This window comes from Carassius carassius, chromosome 20, assembly GCF_963082965.1.
Source record: "Carassius carassius chromosome 20, fCarCar2.1, whole genome shotgun sequence".
Taxonomy (NCBI): domain Eukaryota; kingdom Metazoa; phylum Chordata; class Actinopteri; order Cypriniformes; family Cyprinidae; genus Carassius; species Carassius carassius.
Window position 1 is genome coordinate 11,918,374 of NC_081774.1, and position 26,051 is coordinate 11,944,424.

General features: G+C 38.7%; 1 protein-coding gene across 3 annotated transcripts in view; it reads right to left on the reverse strand.

Annotated features, from left to right (window-relative positions):
• Nucleotides 1–26,051, reverse strand: part of LOC132096346 (astrotactin-1-like) — a 295,271-nt gene that overhangs the window by 186,905 nt on the left and 82,315 nt on the right. For all 3 annotated transcript variants that reach the window (XM_059501638.1, XM_059501637.1, XM_059501636.1), the window contains 4 exons: nt 24,847–24,993; nt 20,221–20,388; nt 11,041–11,125; nt 7,747–7,821 (listed from right to left, as the gene is read on the reverse strand). In XM_059501638.1, the coding sequence (XP_059357621.1) occupies nt 7,747–7,821; nt 11,041–11,125; nt 20,221–20,388; nt 24,847–24,993 (475 nt within the window). The remainder of the gene's footprint in view (nt 1–7,746; nt 7,822–11,040; nt 11,126–20,220; nt 20,389–24,846; nt 24,994–26,051) is intronic.

The following is a 26,051-nucleotide window of genomic DNA, read 5'->3' on the forward strand; positions in this document are numbered from 1 at the left end:
GGAGACAGGAAGTGATAATAAGATACACACCGTGGGAACAGGAGGACACCTAGTGGAAACCCAGGGAACACAACCCAGACACTGTGACAACTACCAACCACCTAATTTATTTATTTTCCTAAAACAATTTCAAATGCAGGTTCTTTAATTGTAGTTGTGCTCTCACAGTTTATGCATGGCTAATAGTAACAGATGCTGGACGAGGCAAAATATAATCAATCCATTTATTAACTGGCTTGTTTAATTCACATTTTAAACCTCACAGAAAGCAATGCACCAACATTAATATTCTTCAATAAATACATAAATAACTATCAATTTCATATTTAAAAATTTTGTGAAATGTATTGACCCGTGCCCAAGATATTTGTCGCCGGGTGACACTCACGAGATGTGTGTGTACTGTTTGGGTGAAGAGCACGCACAGGATGCTCTTGAGGGAGCGTCCTGTGCAAATTGTGAGCGTTTCTCTCGGACGTGTCATCGGCTGACGAGAGTGAGCTGCAGGTGGATGACGGAGACGATTCTCCTACTGATACTGCAGCGAGTGCTCTTCGGGCTGGGCAAGAGATGGCTGAGGAGGATGATTTAGATCCTCAACCTCGTCAGCCATCCTGCCCCGTGTACACAGAGTTGGTGGAAGTTATGGATCGCGCCACTGACAAACTTCAGTTGCCATGGCGGCGCACTCAGGGAGAGAACGTTTGGACGATCGGTTTCTCCCTGAACATAGACCACCAGCTCAGCAGAGCCTTCCATTCCTTCCTGATCTCCATTCAGAGATCGAGAGGGCATGGAAGAAACCGTACACTGCCCGTATTCACCGACATCAGTGGGGTAATTTCGCTGATGTTGAGGGGATCGGGGAGTATGGTTATGTGTTGATGCCGCCCATTGACGAGACGTTTGCAAACTGTCTCGTATCTGGGCGGGTGTCAACACTAAAAGCTCCGACTGTGCCATCCAAGCCCCTTAAAGCCACGGCTCGCTTGAATGGCAGAGCGTACACGGCAGCAGGTCAGGCTGGTGCTGCCCTTCATACCATGGCAGTGCTCCAAGCCTACCAAGCTGACCTGCTGCAGGATCTCGACCAGGGGGTGGGTCTGTCCCTTGTGGCGGTCGCTGAGTTGCGCCGGGCCACAGATTTGTCTCTCGGGCCACAAAACAGACTGCTGCCGCGATCGGCCGATCGATGGCGGCGATGGTGGCCACGGAGAAGCATCTGTGGCTCAACTTGGCTGATATTGGGGAGAAAGAAAAATCCCTTCTCCTTGATTCACCAGTTTCGCCTGCTAAACTTTTTGGCACCTCCAGGCAGGCGGGAGGACCTGGTCTGTCTTGGTCTGAGGACCGTAGACAGGACCAGAGGTCTAGTGTCACCTCTCGTGCGCCCCCTCCATGGAGGAGTAGGACGCAGAGGAGGCGAGCCTCCCGCAAGAAGAGGGACTTAAGGGAGGTCATTCAGCACAAGCGCAGCAATGCTCAGTGGAAGTAGAGTTTGATCTCCCTGGAGGGCCTTTTCTACCAGCCCTCTCCCTCTTCTTGACTCCCCAGGCATTTACGTTACACCAGCCCTGGGGATGGGCCTTATGAACTATGTTCTGATGGCCCGCCGTAGCAACTGGTTGATGTGAGCGCCTCTTTTAGGCATGTAAAAGTGGTGGACCCCAGGTTCATTGAGAACTCTCTGGCGAGTCTTCACTCCGCACGCCGCAGGTGAACTTATTGGTTTTTAAAAAATTCTGTGTGTATAACTAACACTGATTTGTATTTCTCTACAGACCTTGTTCCTTGTATAGACCTAGGGGGTCATTCTTAGAGGACCAATTAAAGTATTGGACTTTAGGGCCCTGAAGCCTCCCCCAGTTGGTGGCTTGAACGAATTAGGGAGAAGCTCAAAGAAGATTTGGCTTCCGTGCTTAGTATGTGATTGCCTTCCTGTCATAACATTTTATATGCGTGGTGGGCCACCGCTCATTTCTATTTAGCCTCAGGGCTATTAGCCACCCAGGGGTAGAGTAGTTGGTCTTCCTAAAAAAAAAAAATCAGTTTTTTTTGCTTTAGGTTTAGACTGACGCTGGCGCTTCAGATAGATCTTCAGATAGATGTCCTGCCTATCGGTTTGTGACATTGGTATCCTGAGTACTCGCTCCCCTGAGCTCTGTAAGGTTTCAGTAGGTTGAGTGTTTCACAGCCTCTCAATCAAGTAGGCTGTGGCTCCTCCAAGCCCTCAGATAGATCTATGCTTGTAGGTCGGCCCTCACCCGGGCCGCCTCTGTAGCTGGCCTAGGCTATGCTAGGGATATTGGAGGCGTTTTGCTAAGTATAGCTGCCGCATTCATTATGTGTTAGGCTTCCTCCCCTAGATTTCAGCCTCCTCCCTTAAATGGGAGTTGTTGGCCAAGGCCCGCCCCTTTCTCTGCATTCAGAGGTGATAGAGTAATGCAGGGTGGTAGCTGAGGTAGGATCAGTCTGGCAGGGTTAGGCCATCTTTTGCTCTGCAAAGTGACAGTTCGTAAGACCCTGCCGAACAGAGATGTTTGGGCCTCTAGAGCTGGCTCCACTCAGCCCGTTGAGCTAATCGCTCGACCGATGGGTTGAAGTGGGTTGGCTTGCAATTTAGCCCCCCGCTCCCCTAGGCTGGGCGCAGGACAAATCCCTGTCACCCTTTGGAGCCACTTGCAGGCCCGCTCCCTGTCTAACATTGCAGCGGCATATGGTTGTTACTCCCCTGCTAACTCAGGGTAGTTTTGAGTAGTCCATTCTCAGCTCTGTATTTATCCACCTCACACCACGATGGCTCCGGTTGAGCAGGGAGTTCTAAACTACATTTCATTCCGGTTTTTGAACTCCGCTCCCTTGAAGCCAGAGCATTGCCATGGGCTGACTCCTATGCATTTAGTAGGTAGGCCCCTAATGGGGCCTCCACTAGACAGAATGGTGTATGTTGTACTCCCCTGCTATAAGGGTATTGCTTTTTTGCTGAGTACACTGCCTTTGGCAATGTGATTAGGTACCAGGATGCTGTAGTAACAGCTTTCTGCCACGAAGGCTGCACGGTTAGGTAGTAGGCCCCAGCAGGCCTCCTTGACCGGATAGCCCCCAAATAGGGCTCCTAGGCCAGCTCACCTTTGGTGGTTGGTCCTGGTAGTTCAGGCAGAAGGCTCACTGCCAAATAGTAGGCCTTAACAGGCCTCCTCGAAGGTGGGTCACAACATTGTGGAACATACACTAGGACAAAACTATAGGAAAAGTGTTTTAATAGTATGGTTCCAGCAGTGTTCGTTAAAGTAGCAGAATAGACTCGCTATCAGCTAGTAGGCTCGACCAGGCCTCCCTGTTAGGTGAGTCCCCAGCAGCAGTCACATCCAGCTGATTAGACTGTTTCAGGTAGTAGGCCTCTTCAGGCCTCCCTGACGGTGGGCTCCCACATTTTGTGGTGGACAGGTAGTAGGCTTTACTAGGCCTCCCTGAGGGTTAAATCACACATACTGTGGTTACTAGGTGGCAGGCCCCACAGGCCTCCCTGAAGTTGAATTCCCGCTTTTTTTGAACTATCAGGTAGTAGGCCTCATAAGGCCTCCCTGAAGGCAAAGCCCCAAAGACAGTCAACTGGACTGCCAGTCTGGCTCACTATCAGCTATGGTTTTCAGGTAGTAGGCCTCTCCAGGCCTCCCTGAAAGTAAGCTCCTTCATGTCATGGTTTTCATACTTTGAGTTTCCACTTAGGGTGGTTTTCTAGTAACCGGTAGTAGGCCTCTCTGTAAGTGAACTCCCATGCACTGTGTTTATCAGGTAGTAGGCCTCACTAGGCCTCCCTAAAGTTGAGCTCCCACATACTGTGGTTGTCAGCTAGTAGGCCTCACCAGGCCTCCATGGAGGTTTAGCTCCCACATACTGTGTGTTTCCACTAAATAGCATGGTTTTTCAGGTAGTAGGCCCCTCCAGGCCTCTCTGTAAGCGAGCTCCCATGTCTTGTGTTTGTCAGGTAGTAGGCCTCACCAGGCCTCCCTGGAGTTGAGTTCCAAATTACTTTGAGTTTCCACTTAAGATGGTTATCTGGTAACAGGTAGTAGGCCTCTCTAGAACGCTCTGTAGGTGAGCTCCCACATATTGTGGTTGTCTGGTAGTAGGCTTCACCAGGCCTCTCTGAAGGTGAGCTCCCACATACTGTGGTTGTCAGGTAGTAGGCCTCTCCAGGTCTCCCTGAGAGTAGTTTCACAGTGGTGTTGGGTTTTGTAAGCTAGTGGCCGCTTACTTTCAGTTTAGCAGTCCTTATCTGGCAGCTACCGAAGGTGGGCTTGTGCCCTGGCTCGACTCAAGTTTTTATTCTCTGCTACGGGTTCCCTCCTGGACCCTCTTTATCCTGCTACAGCCTGGTTGCCTACCAGGTAGATCTTATGCTCCCCTCACTGAGGCTCAATATGAGTATGTGGTCTCCTGAGTCTGGTCAGTCGGTCGTAGGCCTCTCATGAGGCCTCCCAGTTAGATCAGTCCTTAGGCCCTCACAGGCCTCCTCAGTGTTTTGAAACACAAACACTGGGTAGATCCGTGGATCGAGTAGAGAAACTCCCCTCGCTGGCAAGGGTTGTAAAGCACTATGCTGAGTCATACTCTCCAAGATATCCCGTCTCTGAGATCCGGGCCGAGTGGTTCACTGCCTGCTCCGTAGTTCCTCGGGTTGGATGCCTTCCTAAAGGCAAGTGTCCAGAGGCTCTGTCTTCGGACAGACATGAAGTGGCCAGACTGTAGTGTCTTATATAGTGACACCAGGTCAGGCCTGCCTGGTGGCATTTCAGGTGGCACATTCCCCTGAATAGTGACTGGCTGGGGTTCCCTCGGGTTCCCTAGCCACATTCCCTAGAAGGGACCCCTTCTAAGAAGTTGAAGTTGTGGTCCTAGGCCCTTGAGCAGGCCCAGGTAGACCTTTCACTAAACTATGTTTATGGAGGTTTTCTGTGGTATCATATAGCTTTGGCTTTGACCGTAGGGAGTGCTGAAACTGACAGCCCAGTGTGACCTGAGGGTGAGTGGTTCTAGCGTTCATTGAATTGCTGGTTCTGACAGTTGTCACTGCCATTGGGCATGCACTCCCTTTAGCATGGCGGCGTGGGTATTTCGTTCCCCATAACGTCGATGACGTATTGTCGAAGTTCCCTTCGAAAGGGAACGTCTCAGGTTACAAATGTAACCTTTGTTCCCTGAGAACAGGGAACGAGACAATACGTTTTCCAGCCATACCTCGGGGTCTGCCTGCCAAACAGTCCCTTCAGACGAAAGGATTTTGTCATGGTTTCAAGGCGCCCTTTTTATATATCCAGGTCGCACGCTCATCATTCAAGCTGATGATTCACGGCTGTCGCCGGTCAGCATGATTGCTGTGAGTTGATATTTGATTTCAGACACCTGTCACGCCTGAGGCGTTTCCCATAACGTCGATGACGTATTGTCTCGTTCCCTGTTCTCAGGGAACAAAGGTTACATTTGTAACCTGAAACTTTTTTCAGGAAAGATGGCATATTTTCATATGAAAAGGAACTTCTTTGCATTTTCACGTGAAATACCATTCCTATTAACACATCTGTTACGCAAGATGTGTAAAATACCTCATGTAATAGTGGATAGGACAGAAAAACAACTGTGAACAACATTCTTACACCGATAACAAGAGGACTGTCACCACCTGTGGGAAAAAATGCATAGGGAAATATGCGTTTAATGCATAAAATTCAAACTACTAGAAAATGCAAATGCGATTGCATCTGAATTCTGACCACAATATGATGCAATACACAGCAAGCTTGTTTTTTAATCTGGATTTCTCCACATGAATCTCATCCACACTTGGGTGGTGTGTGTGCCTCATCAACTGTAACCACAAGCTCATTTATGTCAATATATCATCCATCATCAGCTACCGTTTACATTAAATCCAATTAAACCTGGATCATTTCATGTGCACACAGCGTTTTTCCCTTGTCAGATATGCTGTTAATGGTAAACTTATCTGTTCAAGTAACAGTTGGTTGTCAAATCTTGGAGGCAGATATTTCAGTGCAATCCATACTCATATATGTTTCAGAATTCCATGACAGCTCAGAAAGAAATTTTCAAACACCACATATTTGCTGAAAACTCATTCAAGCGTTTTGCAATATGCAGATTCAAAGGGGAAGTAACGTGAAGCTTGACACCTCTGAATATTGTCACCTGCTAGTGTGAAATGGCTTCAGTTGAGTTTTTCAGAAAAATGACTTGTAAAGGGATTACCGAACTAAACACTGAGGCAGGGATAAAACTCTCTTGTCGCAGGTGGAAGTTAAAAGGGAAAAACACATCTATCAAAAAAGTGACAATAGTCAATAAGAAACAAAGATGGAACATCAGAACAGGACGGAAAAAAAATAACAACCATAAAAAGCAGGTCTGTAACAAGTAGCAGAATTCAACATATTGATGTGTGCACCAAAGTTTGCACCAGATGTTTACAGACACAGTAGCTATCTTTGAATGGTTTGCAGATTGGAAAGTAAATCAAGTTAGGGAGTAAAAAAAAAAAAAACTCCAAATTAAAAAATACAAAAGGTTAGTTGCACCATACACAGTAAAAACATAACATCTTTTCATCTCTCATTCTTGTTCTTTATAGTTCCACTTTTAAAGTTTAACAAATATTAGTCACCCTCTATTCTGAGTCTGATATCGAATGCTAGATATATAAATGAATAAGTGAAGCATTCAAAATTGATTATGGCCTTTCCTATTCATTCATAGCACAAATCAATGATGTATGAGGAAAAGCTGTGTGAAATTGAAAATAAATCTTTCATTCAAGTCGTCTGAAACATTCACGTCTGTGCAGGTTTGTTTGGAAATAAAACATTTAATTGTTCCTATGAAATGTACTTGTTTGGTGGCCCCAAGACGAGGGATATAAGATTTTACACCTTTTTGGGGTATAACTCGGATTCCAATTGCAAGATGCCCTCCCGTGTTGCTTTCAAATGAGAAAGAACATTGAGAATTGTAAATAAATAGCTTGTGATTTGTGCAAACAAATTAGGGTTGAACAATCAAAGGACTTCGGAATGTCATGGATGAGATCCATGAATAATTCAGAACATGAAGATTATGCATGGCAACTGAAGGTAACCATATGTTGCTACAATTGGATTAGCATTTCTAAATATTCCAAAACATACACCTCACAGATTGAAACATTTCCAGTGCATAAAGCAAAGCTCTGAATAATCTGGAGTCTCCAGTTATAGCCAGAGGCAAACACTGTCTAAATCCCCGCCTTTTTACATGGATGATTATTTATTTTTATTTTTTTGTAGGGAACCACATTCAGTGGCCTTGTATTAAAAGTAATTACAACATTTTTCTATATTCAAGTTTTTTATTTAAACCGTGAAAGGACTCTTTGAAGCTGAATAAAGAAATGTCAGCTTAGCCAAAATGACAAAATAAGTGTACTCTATTTCACAAGCTACTCTGTCTCAACAGAAACCTATTACATACTTGTCAGCACCTTTTTTTTAAAAAAGCTTATTTTCTGCAATCATATAAAATAGAATGTTCTGTTTTCTCAGAAGTTACTTTTTGGGGGGGGGGGGGGGGGGGTTACTTCTAACTAACTGGTCCTGCTTTTACATTGTTCATCGGTCTACTTGGATATCATTTTAGTCCTCATTTTGAACTGGGTCACAAGTGAAAAAGCACAAATAAAGTGATCTTTCTTACCTAAAAATGCGATCAGATGGCTGCTCTCCCATCACCAAGTCAAAGCCACGTTGGAAAATTGTGTAGGGCCATGGGCTGCAAAAAAGAAATGGCATAAATCAAAAACAAAACAAATAATTCATGCTTTAAAAAAATTGTATGTCACACCATAGACTCTGCATTCATTGTTAAACAGCTCCAGTCTTCACTAAAGCCACGTGACCTTTAAAATTGCATGACTTTTAGATGAAAACATAACCATCTTTGAAAAGGGGACTTCCTTTTTGAACTCACATCAGACCAATTATGTTTTTTAACATAAATATCACAGAAGTTACTCCAGCAGATGTTGTTTGTAAAACTGTGACCTGACAGCAGCATCTCCGTCAGTCAGTGCAGTATAGACGTGAGCGTGACTTCAAGTGTGTGTTTATCCAAAGCTCTATGTGAACTGATGGAGATTAATGCAGAGAGGCAGCTGTGGGGACAGGGGCTGTCGCTGCAGAATTAGAGAAAAGACAAGGAGCTGATGCCTCTCTAAGTAAGCTGTTACTCACAGAAAAAGAGCAGGCACAGCCTGGTTAGGCCACTTCACACCACAGATCATCTACTGCTGTTTAAAGGTCAACGTTTGTCCCGTAGCATTTGTAATTTAGAAGAGAATCAAAAGCAGTAGCATTTTGAGAATCCATTACACAAAAAAATCTAAAAATAAAATAAAATAAGTGAGTTACAAAGTCTATACTTTTGGTCTGTACTTGTGATGGCTGTCAGTTTAATTCACATTTAAAAGTTATATATAAGTTCTCCCAATAAGTTAATATGCAGCCGATTATGATACAGCCGTGAATAAGAATCTGAAAAGAAAGAAGCTTCAAATAAATATTTTAAAGTGCGCGAATAAATCCAACCACCCCTATAGATTTATGTTTCACTTTCCATAATCCGTGACCGACAGAGAAGCATCTTGGCGGCAGGGATTTAAAACTTTACTCAAATTGACACATGCAGAGACTGGATTTTTTCGAACAGGTAGGGTAAATGTGATTTCAAAACATTTCAGCCGGTTTATATATATCGTGGATATATTATTTACCTGATATAAAATGTGTTTGGTTGAGTCAAGCACTTCATTGTATCACTACGGTTATATCTCTTCAGCGCACAGCGCGAGCAGGACAAACAACAAAGCAGGATATTAATAACTATCACTGGACTGTCACACACATACCATTATAATGAGAATACCATTATAATAAAACGCTGTGAATTTTTTGAGTTTGGCTGCTGTGTTTCTGCAAATTTTTGCATGAAGAACGCGTCCACAAAAGGAGTTCACATTCAGAGCCACTCAGACACGTTTATTTGCATTCAGGCTATTTTTGCAGATAGCCTATAAATCTTAATATTAACGTTATGTTGGATAAATAATGAAGCGTATTCTACATGAAATTATGAGTTTAATCCCATTGATTAAAAACTTGCTATCAAATGCTCACTCTACTGGTCATCTTCAGCGCTCGCAGCTCTAAACAGAAATGCAGAACATTAATAACATTAGTAAATTAGTAAATTAATAAATAGCATTAGCATTATTTATTTATTAATTTTCTTCTTATTCTAGTTACAAAAGTGATTTAGTCAAGAACAGTGAGAGATTTTCATGAATGGCAGAAAGGACAAACATTGTACAGCTTCCCCTGTAAGACCGAAGTCCGGATCCAATATACTGTTACATATGCGTTTTCTCTCGCAACTGTTTACATTCCCTTAACACCTAAATGACTGTGTTTATGAGGATACTTGCATTTGGACGCATATAAGTGTGTATGCAATCGTTCAAAGCCAATAAAGCGGCAAAAATGCTCACAAGCTCTATTAGCAGTTGATAATGTGCGGATTGTTTGTGTTTCAGCGGCCTAAAATCAGTTTTTTTAAACTGCAGTGCTTAAAAACGCATACAAACATTAAGTTTTCATGAATACACATACAGCAACGTGACGTGAGCATGCGCATGCTGTTATTCACACGTCTGCCTGCATCCCCGTGTAATGCATGTAAAACTGCCATCATTCAAATAATGAAAACATATTGCCGTAAACAATGTATTTTGCAGGCACCACAAAATAAACGATAGAGCACAATATGAATTGATAGACTTTTAAGTTCATCTATCTGATTTATATCGTCATATCGGCCAGCCCTATATATAAAGATAGATATAAAAAAAGGCCCAATTAGCTATATATGAACATTTGAAAGAAACAGTTTAAGAAATATTATGGCACTCTGAAACTCAAAAAGCATTTGGTAATGGACTTTCTTTCTCCTCCACTAAGTGTTAGAGTAAATTAAAAACTGTTCACACCTTCACAGCATGGCACAAAGGGAACAAGCACATCCAGTGCTATTCCACTCCCCACACAGGCAATCTTCCTGATTGTTCCAATTTGATTTCTAATTATCGGATCCATCTCACCAACCATCATCACTCCCATCTCCCTCCCAATTAAAATGACAAGGATTTCCTCACCTTCAAGTCTTAATCAAACTGCTCCAGAGTGACAGCCTGAAACCCATATGAGCATGTGAAACTCTCCTCAGGGAGGGTCTAATTAACTTCAAACACCTTAAATACAAGTCTTTCTGGGATTAGAAACTTGTGCTCCTAACATTTAAGTGTTTTGACTATATCTAGACTGCTAAGAAGCAAAATAAATGTTCATTTTGTGCCATTCTCTTGTATTTGTGCTTTGTTCATCTACAGTATCTGTTGACTTGAGAAGCAGCATTTTCATTAGACACACTCAGATTTTTACATCAGAATAAAGATACCCTCTATTTAGATGCAGTTAATCTCATATTCAATCCTCTGCTAAAATATCTGAGAGCAACAACAAAAGTTGAAACTAAAAAAAGCCAAACTATAGGAAGTGCAGCAGAATTTCAAAATAGTTATTTTCTCTTTGATCATTTTAATAGCAGTACTTGGATATGAGGCACGCAAGTGGCGAAATAGATAATTTCTTATGCGTGTAACGCAATTTAAAATGCACAATACGTGTATCTCATTGGTACACAGAAATGTAAATCACTGTCACGCAAATCTAAAATGACCCAGAGCTTAATCCCTTTTCCAATTCCAGAGGAAGAGCATCATGCAAAAAAAGCTAATTAATTCAAACAAGCCTATTTAATTTCCCTACAGTGCATAACACCTGGCTGGCTATCGGCACTGGAGACATTTTTACTACAGATAAGAAGCACGGCCAACTTCAAGGTGGCAGATCCCTGATTGTATGGTATGGTACTCACCCCTGATTTGGGCCCCATTCATTGCGAATACACAGATGCTTATGCACAGGGTCCTTCATGTACCCATCGAAACAGAGACATTCTCCTGCAAACAGATATAAAGTACATTTAAAACATCACTGAGAACAAGAGAAAACTACAGTAGATACATCATAAATTCTTATGGGATTTCCTTCAAGCACTGTAAAAAAACTGTTAAAAAAGATGTGTATAGCTGTTTTAAATTCTTTTCTTTTTTTAACTAACTTGCTAGATGGAAGTCTCACTTCTTTCAGCATCTTGCTGATTCCATGTCAATTGAATAAGTGAAGAAAGACTTTTAGAAACGTGCCTGGAGACATTTGTGTTTTATTCTATTCTTTTGTGATCCATCTAGCTTTTTTCAATGCAGAAACATGGCTTTTATGAAGATTTCAGAATATTTCAAATTTTTCACTTTAGCAACCAGAGTTTTTGTCATCTTTTTTGTTTGTTTGTTTGTTTTTTTTTGCAACTGCAATAACATTATTTGTTTTGCAATTTGTTTCATTTCTAGAACATTCACACCCCAAGATACGTCTTATTATGAATTTCTCATACTACATTACACTGTGTCCAATGTGTGTGTGTGTGTGTGTGTGTGTGTGTGTGTATGCTAGACCTCTAAAATGAAAAAGCAAAGTCCCTTCACTGGGTTTGTTTATTTTTCTTTCAAGTTGTTATTTTTCTTCTAGTTCAGTTTGATATTTTCAGGATATGGGCATATAGAACACATTTTACATTATATTACCAAAATAAAAAATAAAAATAAAATTGATTTTTTTTTTTTTTTTTAATTGAATTGTAATCACTTTAAATGCAAATTCAGTCCAATAAAACATATTTTATTAGCCTATACATGACACCCATGTCTGGCTTTTGCCTAAAAAGACCGGTTTATGATGTTTGTAGTTAATAGATTTGACTGCTTTTAGCCTTACCCTGGAGTTGATCCCCCCACCCCCCGCCTATGGGTGCACCTTTAATTTAACTGAACTGTGTGGTTGATAAAAACTGACTCACAGAGCATTTAGTGTTTTAAGCTATTTTGAGGTCATTTAGATGCAGGAGGTTGTGTTTCCTGAACCTCCAACATTTATTTTTAACCCATTCAGACTAATGTGTGAAGCAGCTGTGAACATGACATACCATTTTGACCCCAGGAAGTCACATGACTTCACCTGTACTTAGCCATTACCCCCTTTCCATTTACACCATGCCCTGATCTGAAGTCTAATCGTCTCTCTGTATGACAGATATTAATTCACCTCCTTCAGGGTCAAGTGAAAATGACCTTATTATCATGTTTACATTAATATGGTGATTCTCCAACCATGCAGTGCTATAAATAGGTGCTGTTGTGTGTGTGTTGAGGCATATATGCATGCACAGCAGATTCCCTGTGTCAGCCGTCTTCAGTAGTGCTCACGGCTCAGACAAGTCTAATCACTCTGAGTTCAGCTGATCAGTCTTGTCAGGCCAAACCGCAGGCATGTCGGTCATGATTTGGGTTCATGGGACTGATGAGGCTGCACCCTGAGCTGGACATGTTTGAGCAGACTGATCCAAACAAAGGGGGCAAAAATGGAAAATGGTGTTGGCTAACATGGAAACAAATGTGTTATGAGTGGGAAGAGAATATATGTAAAGGGCTACGGAAAACATCTGGTGACATTTTGTGCAAAGCAACAGTCATCAATATGCTTGGACAATGTCAGTGATTGTGTTGACTTCTCACGTCATACACCCAGAGTTCTATTAATGCAATATATGTGACCTTAAATTCTGCATTATGCAGACTAATATTGGATTTGCAACACTCCTGATGTTCTGACTATCAAGAAAAAAAAAAGATTCTTGGCCAACTGTGCAGTGCATAAGATGCAAACTAAAGAATAAGCTATTAAATATATTTTAAAAACATTACAAGTTATTTTACAATGCTAAATACAGTACATTAATTATGATAGATAAATATACAGTTGATGTTTTACAGTCTACTTTTGTCTTATGAAAATTTTTCTAAACATATTAATATAAAATATTTTAAACCTATTTTAACGGTTTTAAATTAATTTTAAGTTTAAGTTTATTTATTTTTTTACGTTTTAAAATTCCTTGTTTTATTGTTGGGATTAATTTTAATTATTTATTATATTTTAATTAATTATTAATTAATTATTTTACTTCCTTTTACATATAGCACTTTGAATTATCATTGTGCTATGCAATTAAACTTGCCTTTTATGAGCCTTGAATAAAATACTTTTCAAAAGTTTGGGGTCAGCAAGAGCTTTACAAAAAAAAAAAAAATTATACTTTGCAAAATTTATAATTTTATTAAGCAAGGATGTGTTAAATTAAACGTAACTGTAAAGACATTTATACAATTATTTAAAAAAAAATTCTTTTTCAATAAATGCTATTCTTTTCAACTTTTAATTCATTAAAAGTATCAGCTTCCACAAAAATATTAAACGGCACAACTGTTTTGAACATGAAAATAACTAGAAATCAGCATATTAAACTGATATCTGACAGATCATGTGACACTGAAGTCTGTAATCGCTGCTGAAAATTTTGATTTGGCATCGCAGCAATAAATTACATTTAATATATAATAAAACTAAATCATTTTAAATTATAATATTATTTCACAGTATTCTATTTCGGTTTTAATATATAATAAACAAAACAGAATACATACAATAGACTTCAAATTACTCTTTCGAAAAGTATATTTGTAAATAAATAAATAAATAATAATAATAATAATAATAATTTACCCCTTGCCGGTCATAATTACTCAATTTGATCATTGCACATTTTGGCAGGTCAAGCATAAGGTCAAGCACTACTATTATTTGCATAGTTAACTGTTTTAGCTTTGCCAAAGTAATTTGTAAAACTGAAATTAAACTTGTACCATAGGTAATAATAGCATTTTTATCAATTCAAATGAGATGCAGGGAGTCTTTATGACTCTGGGTGGTAAATGACAATTTTGCTAGCAAACATGTACCCAGTGGCTCTGTGATTGAGTGATCATTGAGGATATCCAGCAGGTACTCAGCCAGTGCTGTATGCATAAGAAATACATACCTTGTTAATTTATCTATTCAGAGAATACATGCAGAAGCAGATTTTGTCCCCTATACTGCAAGTACGGCATAGGAGGCCTTAGAACAAAACCTATAGTCTATCATTTATAGCCATTTATTGAACATTGTGGATATTTTGGGCCATTCTCTTGGGTATTGCTGGAAATGTTTCTAATTAAGAACCCAACAGGAAGTACACCCCCAAAAAAAAAAAATCTAACTTTTAAGCTGATAAAATCTAAATTGTATGTGGAAGTACTCCAATGTTCATTTATTCAGTCCTGTGGTGTGAAATTTCTACATGACAGAAAGAGATTTGCACCATTAATAAGCACAAAATAAGTCAAAGCTTTACTTATTTGTAAGTATGCAGCATATGGAAGTTGAAATGTTGGAAACAACATGTCAAAATCGCTTAATAGCTTAAAATTGTACTGCTGTGACATGTTATACTCCATCTTAACTGTTTTACAAATGATTCTAATTTTATTATAATTAATTATTGTGCATTCCGGTTTCAAAACATGAAATTAATTGAGAGATAATTTTGAAGCTCAAAATTGTGAAACTAAAAGAAATGTTCACTAGCTTTTAAAACATCTACACTGCCTTAAATACATTTTTTTTTTAAATGTCTTAAAAAAAAAAAGTAGCCTTAAAAAAAAAAATCTAAGTACCATATATCCATGTTCAACTACCCTTCTGATTTCAGCATGCAAATACCAGAATTATGATTACTTGCACAACTTGGACCTCTCAATTTAACACTATTACTAGAAAAAGTGAACAAGGTGTAATATCAGAGAAATGCCTATAAAGCAAACGTATTATCAATCATTTTTAGGTGAGATCAATCTCTGTTTGTGAAAAATGTGTGCAATCTTTAGTGGTGAGATGCAGATAAAGTGCATTAAAATGTATGATGCAAACAGAAAAACCTTCCCCCGCTGTCTGCAATTATTCATCAAAAAAAAAAAAAAAAAAAAAAATATATATATATATATATATATATATATATATACCAAACTTCCACACATACCAAGGCAGCTATATATTTTGATTTAGATTTGATAAAATATCCCATCCAAAGTGCACACACACACAGCAGTGAACACACACCCAGTGGGCAGCCATTCATGCTGCTGCGCCTGGGGAGCAGTTGGGGGTTTGGTGCCTTGATCAAGCCGTGGAATTGCCGGACTGAGACTCAAACCCACAACCCTAGGGTTAGGAGTCAAACTCTCTAACCACTGGGCCACGACTTCCCAATAATAACAGTTTCTTGGCTGTTATCAAACAATACGTGAGACATTTCTGTTGAGCACTGTTCAGTGAACATATATAATTAGAATGCCTTAATATAATAAGCACAGGGTCTGGAGCCAAGTTAACATTAAGCATATCTGAAAGCACTTTAAATACCTCCATTCTATTTTTCTACACAGTTTATTTGTTCAATTTATATATTTGTCTAGAAATACAAATACATTTTACAAACACAGGAAATGTTGTAAAATGTTAGGGCTGTCCCCGACTAAAGATTATTTGGTTGTAATCGTTAATTTGAAGCATTAGTCGACTAATCACACGTTTATTATTAAAACATTTAAATCATAATACCAAGCCATTTATTGCATACAGTTTAATAAGCACTCAAGCGCACATATAAAGCTTGCCACAGTGCACCAGCAGAAGTAATGATTATGAGTGTGTCAGGGAAAAACAGTAAGGAAGCTGCATTAACATTTTAATAATTCATTGATAAACTTTCTTTGTTTTTGGTTTAAGAGATGAAGTTGGCCGCACTGACTCATCTCCGCAGTAGTGGTGCGCCTGTATGCAAGATTAATTCAGATTATTACATTATCTGAGAATATTTGTTTTCCATTTGAACTGGTTCATTTGAAAGTAGAAACTTCACTAGATATATTTTTAATATCTGTGAGGCAAAGATATACATGGAGTTCCGTGCTCAAGTTCACAGAGACAGACGGCAGAAAGCGTGTCCTTTTTGATTTCATGTGTTACTCCGCAGCGGTGATGACCCCACCAGGCTACAATAGTTCAAAAATAAGCACTTATTACAAGTGTACCGTAGTGATTCGGGATAAGTCAAAAATGGGTTTGATAAGTTCCAAAAAATTGGTTTGATACATTTAGCAATTTTTTTTTTTCTTTTTCTGAAACTAAGCGACTAATTCAATTTTGGTCAACCAAGCCTCTTGTGGTCAACTAACGGTTAGTTGACTATTTGGGGGCAACCTTATAAAATGTCCAAATAAATAAATACACATGGTCGATGTTCAACTATTCTTCAGCATTTCAGCATGTAAAAACCAAAACTATTTTTTTTCCCAAGAACTTTGTATATTCTAATGAATACTAACTGACCTAGTAGCGAAAATGCAAACCAGGTATAACATGTTAGATTTTAGTGCCATATACAAAATACTGCTGACTTCTCGAGTTTATTTATGTGTGTGTGTGTGTGTGTGTGTGTGTGTGTGTGTGTGTGTGTGTGTGTGTGTGTGTGTGTGTGTGTGTGTAAAAAAATAAATCACTACAATTGGATTTAGACAGAGAGAGTTGACTGTGTAGAATTACTTATTAATGAAGTTTTTAAGTCCCAAGTAATTCCTCTCTTTCCACAACAACAGAGAGAGTCTGTAGGGGATCTATTATTCAGTCAAATTAATGACACGAAAGTGCAAGGATCAGGTAGCCTGAGACACAACATCACGTGTTCTTGTTTAATAAATGTCCCCTAAAGCCTGATGGGAATGAGGGAGGTGAACAGGGCCTCCGAGAGGCCTGCTATCAGTCCATTCTCATCTCGGCTTTTACACATCCCCTGCACCTCTGTTCACAATCTTTTTTAAAGTGCTCACACCTCCAGTTATTGTCACTTCCCATCCCCGCTTTCATCAGTATCTCCCTCTCCCGTTTGATTGAGACTGTCTTATGGTTTTCCACGAATACCCTCGGCCACGTTGTCTAACCAGCACCCCCCACCCCAACACACACACACACACACACACACACACGCACACTGAGGCTTTCATTTAGAATGCATCTTACAAAAAAATCCAAGGCCTCATCTTTCAGATTTCATTTGTGAGGAAAGCAAGGCAAGTTCCCAACGGTCCAACTTTGATTCATTTAGGGTTGGACGATTCACTTTTCAAAGCCCAGTGGAGCTCCTCTTTTGAATTATGGATGCAAACAGGAGGAACTCGTCAACAAATGATAACAACGTTGGACTGATTCCTGCAGCAGATGATGGGAGAAATGGCTATAAAGTGAATGTATTACCATTCATTTTGATGTACCTGGGTGTCTGTTGACTATGTTTTGCCTGACTGGAACAACTATAAAACTGAATAGATCAATCTCAGCTTACAAAGTTGCAATCTTTAGTGGTAAAATGCAGATAGAGCATTAAAATTTATGATGCAAACAGAAAATGTCTGCCTATGGCCTAAGATTATTCATAAACACTGTCATAGGTTTCATAGTGTGTCTTGGCATTTTTAAACAATAAAACAGAACAAAATTGGAAAACAGTGTTAATTAAGCCAACAACCTCCAAATATGACAACAAGACCATCCTGTAATACTAAGGATTTTTTTTTTTTGATGGTGCATCACATTTTTCTACCTAACATTTTCAATTTAATTAAAATTTGTTGCAACCTGAGCAATCCAAAGGTGATACAAAGATACAAAATGTATATGCATTTTTTTTATTATTATTTCAAAAGCATACTGTATGCAGATGTTTTTCTTTCTCATAAAAATGATGGTCATCAATAGAAAAAATAGCCTAATTTATTTAATTAAATTCAACACTAATACATGCAATTTGTTTAACGTATTAAAATCAATAAAGTCTTAACATATTTAACAAACCTTTTAACTACTTCTTTCCATAATAGCGAGCTTCATCTTTCAAAATAAATGTAAAGACAGTTAATAATGTCCTTAGTTTTACCATCAGTTCAAGCCCGAAAGGGGAACAGAGTGGTGCGACAGACACAGTGATGAAGCTCATATGGGTTTTCAGTACACAAGCCATGGATGGTTAAGACAGCTGACTCCACTGTGTGACCATGTCTCTCTCTCTCTCTCTCTCTCTCTCTCTCTCACACACACACACACACACACATGCGCGTGTGTGGGGGTCTGTTTGAATGAGCCGTTTTAGGGGGTGTGGCAGAGTCTTAACTTTGATAAAGAATATCTCTTTGGATTTGAGACATTAGTCTTTGCAACATTATGGATCTTCTTTATGCACAGAGAGCTTGCAACACTCCAAAGAGAAAGGAAAAATTTAAATAGCATTATATGACCCCTTTAGTATTTAATATTCCTGCTCTTAATCATGGTTTACAATATTGTAGGATTTGCAAACAAAATAACACTAACAAAAAAATTACAATATGCAAAACAATAATTCAGACTCACATGCAATATGTACTAACTTATTATGTGTAATTGTGCCACTAGTCTGTGTTGACTAGTCATTAAACACATGATTTGCTGCACTTTTTCTGATAGTAGGAAAACTGTCCACCAACTGAATTAGAGTAAGTGCATGACATTAGCTTTGTATAGTGAAATGTAACAGCTAAATATATTGAAATTACATGAAAGCAAAGACAAAGTGAAACCGGACCATTTTGCATTAAGAAAGCACATTAAGAAAGTTAATTTGGAGTGTTAACATACAAATCAACATTCCAGAATCTAATCAAGTAGCATATTAATGCTTCCCTGGCTCAGGATATCCTAAATTTTGAACATTCCATTTGATCTGTGCTTTGCCTAATTTATGTCCCAGGCAAAGGAAAGAAGAAAAAACAGAAATAAATAATAATTAAAATCCAGGTCACTTAAGCTGTATAAGCCCAAGTCTTACATTACAAAAATTCATTGCCAAGCATTACTGTCCTCACAGCTCTCGCTCAATTAGGCTTTCATTACTTAATACTGTTCACTCAAGAGAGACACCTTCAGAGAAATCTGCAAATGAAACGACAGATGAATCAGAGCTAAGCCTCTCTCTCCCTGTCCCTCTTGCTCTTTAAAGAAAGCTGCGTTACAACTGCAGTTCGGTGAACACATTGATTTTACACAATGGAGGGGATGGGCACTTGTTCACTTGGGTGAAAGGGTGGAACGGAAGATTATTTTATGATTAATTAGGCAAAGATGCAGATTAATGAAAAAAAATCCCAATGTTTAGATTGAAACTGATATAATTTTAAACCAATATGACTTTCTTTCTTCTGTGGAACACAAAAGAATGTGAAGAATGTTTCAGCTATTTTTGTCCATACAGTGAAAGTCAATGGGGCCCAAAACATTGTATACACAAACGTTCAAAATATCTTGTGTGTTTCACAGAAATACAAAGTTCTGGCAGAGTTCAGTTGGATAGATCTTACTCAGTATGACAGAATGACATCATCACGTCATGGCTGATTTGTTCCCTCCTATATCAGTAGCCAATGAGCTCGCTGCTCAAAATTCAAATACATATGTTATGTTTAAGGTAGCAGTTTGCAGCATACTCCAGAAACCCTCCACCTTCGCCAGCTCCACCTGTATAGATCTGCTACGGGGTGATCATGTATGCTGTGGAGGTTATTCATGTTATGTGTGCAGCATCAGTATTTCTTACATGCTCACAGCAGCATGTTGTGGATGTATTGTCAGTAGCAAGTAATGTACATTACCATGCACATTATCATGCAAATCACTCTGAGAGGTTTCATGGCAGAACTGTTTTTGTGCAGTCTAAAACAACATTCGACTCCACTAACTTTCATTGTATGGACAAAAAATTAAAACACTAAGACCTTTTACAAAATATCTGCTCTTGTGTTCCACTGAGGAAAAAAAGTTTAGAAGACATGAAGGTGACTAAATGATGATGGAATTTTCATTTTTAGATGAACTATCCTTTCAAGTATGTCCCTTAGAGTGAGTGTTGCTATTGGTGTCAGACTTTCTACATGAGCTGTGTGAAGTACAGAATCATGTCAGAATGGTGGTGTACCTGTATCTGGGTCACACTGATGCTCACAGGGGTCCAAGAGACGGCGGCCACACAGATCATTGACCCAGGGGCCACTGGCATTCTGCTGGTAGTACAGCAGCACCTGGGCGGGGTTCAGCCAATCAGATGCATCCAGCTGGCTGCCCTGGAGCAGAACAAACCTGGAGCCTGAAAGAGAAGAATCAGAGAGGACATCTGTTTGAAGTGTCATCAAGTAAATTAGTGAGCTCTATTTGTTGGTGTTCAGAATATGAACCATAAACTGGAACCTACAAATGGAAGCTATAACTGCTATGTAACTGTGGTAAAAAATGTTTGCCAATTTTCTATTTTGTCGTTGAGCAAAAAAGAACTGTAATGGTGGGGATTTTGATGCATCACATGATTTGAAACTTTTCACCAAAGATTTGTTTAGAATCATTCTCTGATTTGGTAAGTGACTTTTTCAGCAGGTATTGATCTTCCTATGTCTTTTAAGTAAGTCACTAGCCAGGTTTCCATCCAAAGTTGCGAATGTAACTTATGCACAAAATTGGAATGTGGCATAAAAAATTTGCGAATAAGCACCATTTCAAATGAGCCAAAAAGATCAAAATCATCACTTCATGATAAACTGGCAATAAATATCACTAAGAAAAGTGAGAGAAGCTACTGAATTTTATAATTTTCATATATAATAAAATTACTTGCGCCTCTAAGCGAGCAGATGAAACACAATAAATGTGGTCATTGCTTTCAGAGGCGGATGCCTGCTGTTTGGGAACGTAGTCATGTAAGAAAGTTCCAGGGAGAGTTATACAGAAATACTTTGATGACAGATTTTGCTTGGCATTTAAAAGGAAAAAAAAAAAACTTAACATTTCAGATGCTGTGCAACAAGATTGCTGGTTAGTCTGGTTATGCTGTCCCACAGTGGAAATTACATGCCTTTTTTGATGTGTATGGAGGAATTTAGCTGGCAAATGTGTTTCCATCTTCCATTAGTTACATTAACCCTTTTTTCACACAAGACAAAAAACACCTCATGCTTATGCACTTATTCTTTTATAGAGCTTAAACTTTTTTTTTGCAAATGAAATATTTTTTTCTTTTTTCTTTGGTTTGCATCACTCATTTCTCATGCGATACATCAAAATGTGTATTAAAAACATTTATTGAACTGATTCATTAACGGAAAGACTCTTATTGTATGCTATACAATTTTAGTACAATACAGTACTAAGAGACTTAAGAAAGTGTTTAAGCAGCATGATCAATTTCCCCCGTAACTGCTAGGCATAAAACAGTTTTTAACTTTTTAAAGTGAAGGAGAATCCTTATAGCTGAATTTATATGCTTTATACACATTTTCCTCTGTTTTATGGTTCATGCACATCTGTGGATAAGATACAACAGTACAGATAAAACATCTGAACTGAAAGCATGACGTATTCTGAATTATCCCTCTGTGTATATCAAAACCATGAACACCACATAGAACAGAATTTATTCTGTAAAAATCAAGTTTTATCAGATCTACTTTGACATCGAGTTTTACCCTGTAATACTGTTAGACAGTTATAGACACATTTTAAATCAGATTTTTCCAATTCAAAAGGCGAACTGTGAATCCTTCAAGTCTCCTCTTTTCACATTTTTTCCACTTAGACATCTATGTGAATGTTAATCTACCCTAAAGCACCAGACCCAATAGAAAAGAGCTCTGCATGAAAGACAAAATGACAGATGAGCAAAGCCAGTCACAATCCATCATATCGCCCAAACTCTAGAAGTGACGGCTGAAATGCCAATGAGCTGAAGAAAAAGAGCGAGGAAGAGCGAGAGAAGAGAGGGTAAGAGAGAGAGAGTGGCCTGTATGTCTTGGCCTGCAGGTCAACATTGAAATTCAGTAACAAAAAAACACAACACAAACGCAACTTAGGTCCAAAGCACAAACGGAGGACCCTTGGGGAAAGCGACTAGCTGTTGTTTACAGTTGTGTGTCTGTAAGTGTAGTTCTAGGGACTAACTAACTAAAAGTAGCACTACTAACTTAACTAAATTTTTCATATGAAAACTCTGCTGTTTTCAAAATAATGCTTATTTTTCCAGAAAAGAGCTATTTTTTTCCAAAAAGTTGCAGTTTAGTGTGGTAAAATGCTACATCACAGTCTCTCTCTCTCTCTCTCTCTCTCTCTCTCTCTCTCTCTGTCTGTCTCTCTCTTTCACACACATACCCAGCCAAACAGTCTAAGGAAATAATCAATCAATAATCTTTTCTCCAATACAAAATCCCAGTTGAATCAGTCTGTTCGGATTCAGCAATTCATGTACTGATGGTTCAATAATGATTCATTCGAGTCCCTGCAGTCCCTTTTTTTTCTTTTTTTTTAACTGGAGTTTTAGTAAACATGTTTTCATGTTTCATTAAGTTGTTTCTAGTTTTATTGATTTGAACAAAAAAATAAAAATAAATTATAAAAATTTGTGGTCTAAAGGCTGCTTTTTACAACTCATCACAGTTTGTATTACATTCTGTTTTGATAAATACAATTATTTACTTTTATTCAATAGATACACTATCAATTAAAATAAATAAATTTTTAAAGGATAGATTTCAATTTATTTATTTTTAAAAGCTTCTTAATACCGACAAACTTGAGTCTCCACAATGGTTTAAAATATATTAAAGAGGTTATATGACGCTGCTAAAAAAAGAACATTATTTCGTGTATTTGGTGTAATGCAATGTGTTTATGTGGTTAAAGGTTCAAAAAACACATTACTTTCCACATAATGTGCATTATTGTTTCTCGCGCCGTTTTTTTACAAAGCTCATCGTTCTGAAAAATGAGGTGTGCTCTGATTGGTCAGCTATCCAGTGCATTGTGATTGGCTGAATGCCTCAAGCATGTGAGGGGAAATGTTACGCCCCTTAACACTATGATGCCGCGTGTGCCTGAAGGGCAGGATAAAATGTTAGGACACTGGCACGATGAGACAAAACCAATAAAACCCATTACAAATGAGGCATTTGTTGCATCCAGTGGGGACATAGTTACTGATTATAATGACTTACACTAACTTTTTATTTGTTGCGTTGCATATCGCTCTGTATATACATAAAACTGTGTCTGCATTTGTGATTGGAGAAACGACAAACAACAAGGTCTACTCTAAACTCATTTGGCAAATCCTTTTCATATGAAAAAGTACTTACAGGCTGGGAGTCAGAAGTGCCAGACTGTCCTTGCAATGTTGGAATTGCCACACTTTATACAAACAGACACCGGCATTGTAGGCTACTCTCACAGGAAACAGTCCTTGTCCTCCGCAAAATGCGCTGCACACATTTGAATATTTGGGTTGAACTGTTCTGAAACAGTGTTGTAAATACAACTTAATTACTGATTCCTAGTTGTGTCCTCTTTTGGAAGGACAAACAGAGTAGCTTCGCTTGAATAACGAAACACAGCATCTCCAAAACATGGCGGTGGCGGCAACAGTGAGAATAAAAGTTACACCCTTTTTCTTTAAATGAACATTTGGGCGGCGTTATGCAAATATTCCCACATCATGATGTAGACATGTGGGGGCCTGTTAGAATGAGACGTTTTAGGTAGGAGTGGTTATCTATTAACTTTTATAAAGAATATCTTTTCTGGTTTGAGACTTTAGTCTTTGCAACTTTACAGATATTCTTCATGCACCAAAAGCTTGTAACACTCCAAAGAGAAAGGACAAATTTAAATTGCATCATATGAGCGCTTTAAATATATTTTATTTTAACAATTTTTATTTGATACATACTGTACATTTTTAATATAACAACAACAAAAAAAGTATATTAGTGCAGAATTGACTTTGTGTTAAAGATCGCAATCATGTCAAGGATTAGCCAAATATCCAAGTGCATAATGAAACGGTGACATGAAGGAAAGTGCCGCAGTAAGTTTTTGTGTTATTCTAGTGGTTTAGAGAGAGATCAAATCAAATGCGCTTTTACTCTGATGCCCTCTTGAACCCTAAAATCTAATATTTATTTTTTATATCATGTATTGCCTCCTTCAAACAGATTCAATGGATTTTTATAGTAACTTGTAGTTTAGCTAACTATATGAAGTCAGCTTCACTGTATCTTATCTGCTAGAATAATGAAAAGATAGTGGATAAATGTAAGTTGCATGTGAAACCATCAGCCCATGTGTGAATAATTTTTAGTATTGGCAAATGTAAAAATATGAGAGTAGGGTTTTCATAATAACTTGTTCACATCACAAGCTAACATGTTAAAACAGCAACACCAAATGAAATTAAATGTTTGTCTTAAAAACTTCTATGTTAAAATAAAAAAAATAAATAAACAGTAATGTTTCATTTGAATCTTAAAAAAATTCATTCACTGGATGCCCAAGTACACAGTGTACAGTGCAACTACAAGGATGTATAGCCTAGTACATGATTCGCAACACAACTAGAGACTATGCTATTGTGTCGGATTGTTCTTTGAAGCTTTCATCACACATCTGTTTGCCTTTTCACTAGAGACAGAGCGAGAGTCGGCATGGCATTTGCTTTAATACAGTAGAAGTCGTGGGGGGTAGACAGGGGGCTGAGGACAGGAAGCAGAGCGGATGATAAGATTACCGTCTGCAATGAGGTGCTCCGGAACGTGGAGTATGACTCTGACGTTGAGGCTACAGGAGAGGTGAGACGCACAGACCAGGCCGATCACACAGCTCACCACGCTGATCAAAGTCAGGGTGGTCTTGTTGATAGGACTCCGTGGGGATCCTGGGAAGAAGACAGAAAGAGAGAGAAAGCAATAAAAGAGAGATGCCACAAGACTGGAAAGTTCACATTTTTATGTGTACCTTGGGAAGGCACAAGGGAGGCAGTTAAAAAAACAGCCCACATCAGGGTTGGTGGTCCATGAAAGGAGCACTGGATCAAACCAGCCAGCCAAACTCTGGGAGCTGCGGCAGCGCTGGCATGAATTGAGCAGCGGGGAGATAAAGCTTTACCTTTTAAAGCCTGCTGCTTTTATGCTAAATACTGCAAATGGCAAAATATGAAAAAGAGTTGTTTGACCCCATTTTTTTTTTTGTTTGATGTTGTGCTGCCCTGTGTATCTGTTATATGTAAAATTAAGGCACAATAAACTACAAAATGGTGTATGAGTATTATACAACACACAAGATGACATAAATACACCCATTCACAATGTATGAGGACAACAATACTCATGATCAGATACTATATAGTAGCTAATTAACATGAGTGACATTTAAAACTAGTAATAACATGTCAGGATAAACATATAGCATGCAGCAATTGGAAACAGCAATGAAATACATATGAAAGGAAATCAGATGATACATATATGGTGACAAAAGTCAATATACAAGTGACAACAACATATTTACACTGATTATATACAGCATATGAAAATGAGTAACTAAGGAGTTACAAATGACATCTGTGTAGATACTTAGCATTGCATTAATACTGCAGCACATTAACTACAACCCGCGTTTCGCAATATAAACACCATCATCTTTAGCGTGGATGTTATCTGAGAGATAATGCATCGAAGAAAAAAAAAAAAGGCACAGAGGATTGAAATTTGAAGAAATGAAACGATCAAAAGAAAACGGAAAGCATCAATCCAAACATTTGCACGCATCTGCCAGAAATATATGTAAATCATGTACTGATGTATGTTATGGGATTTTTTTCAGTTTGACCTCATTTTCAAGGACTAATTACCGCAAAACTTATTTAAAAAGAATTAATTTTAGATAAGAATAATAATCTGGCTTTTTTGTCCCCTGGCCTGTGTCCTTTCTGTA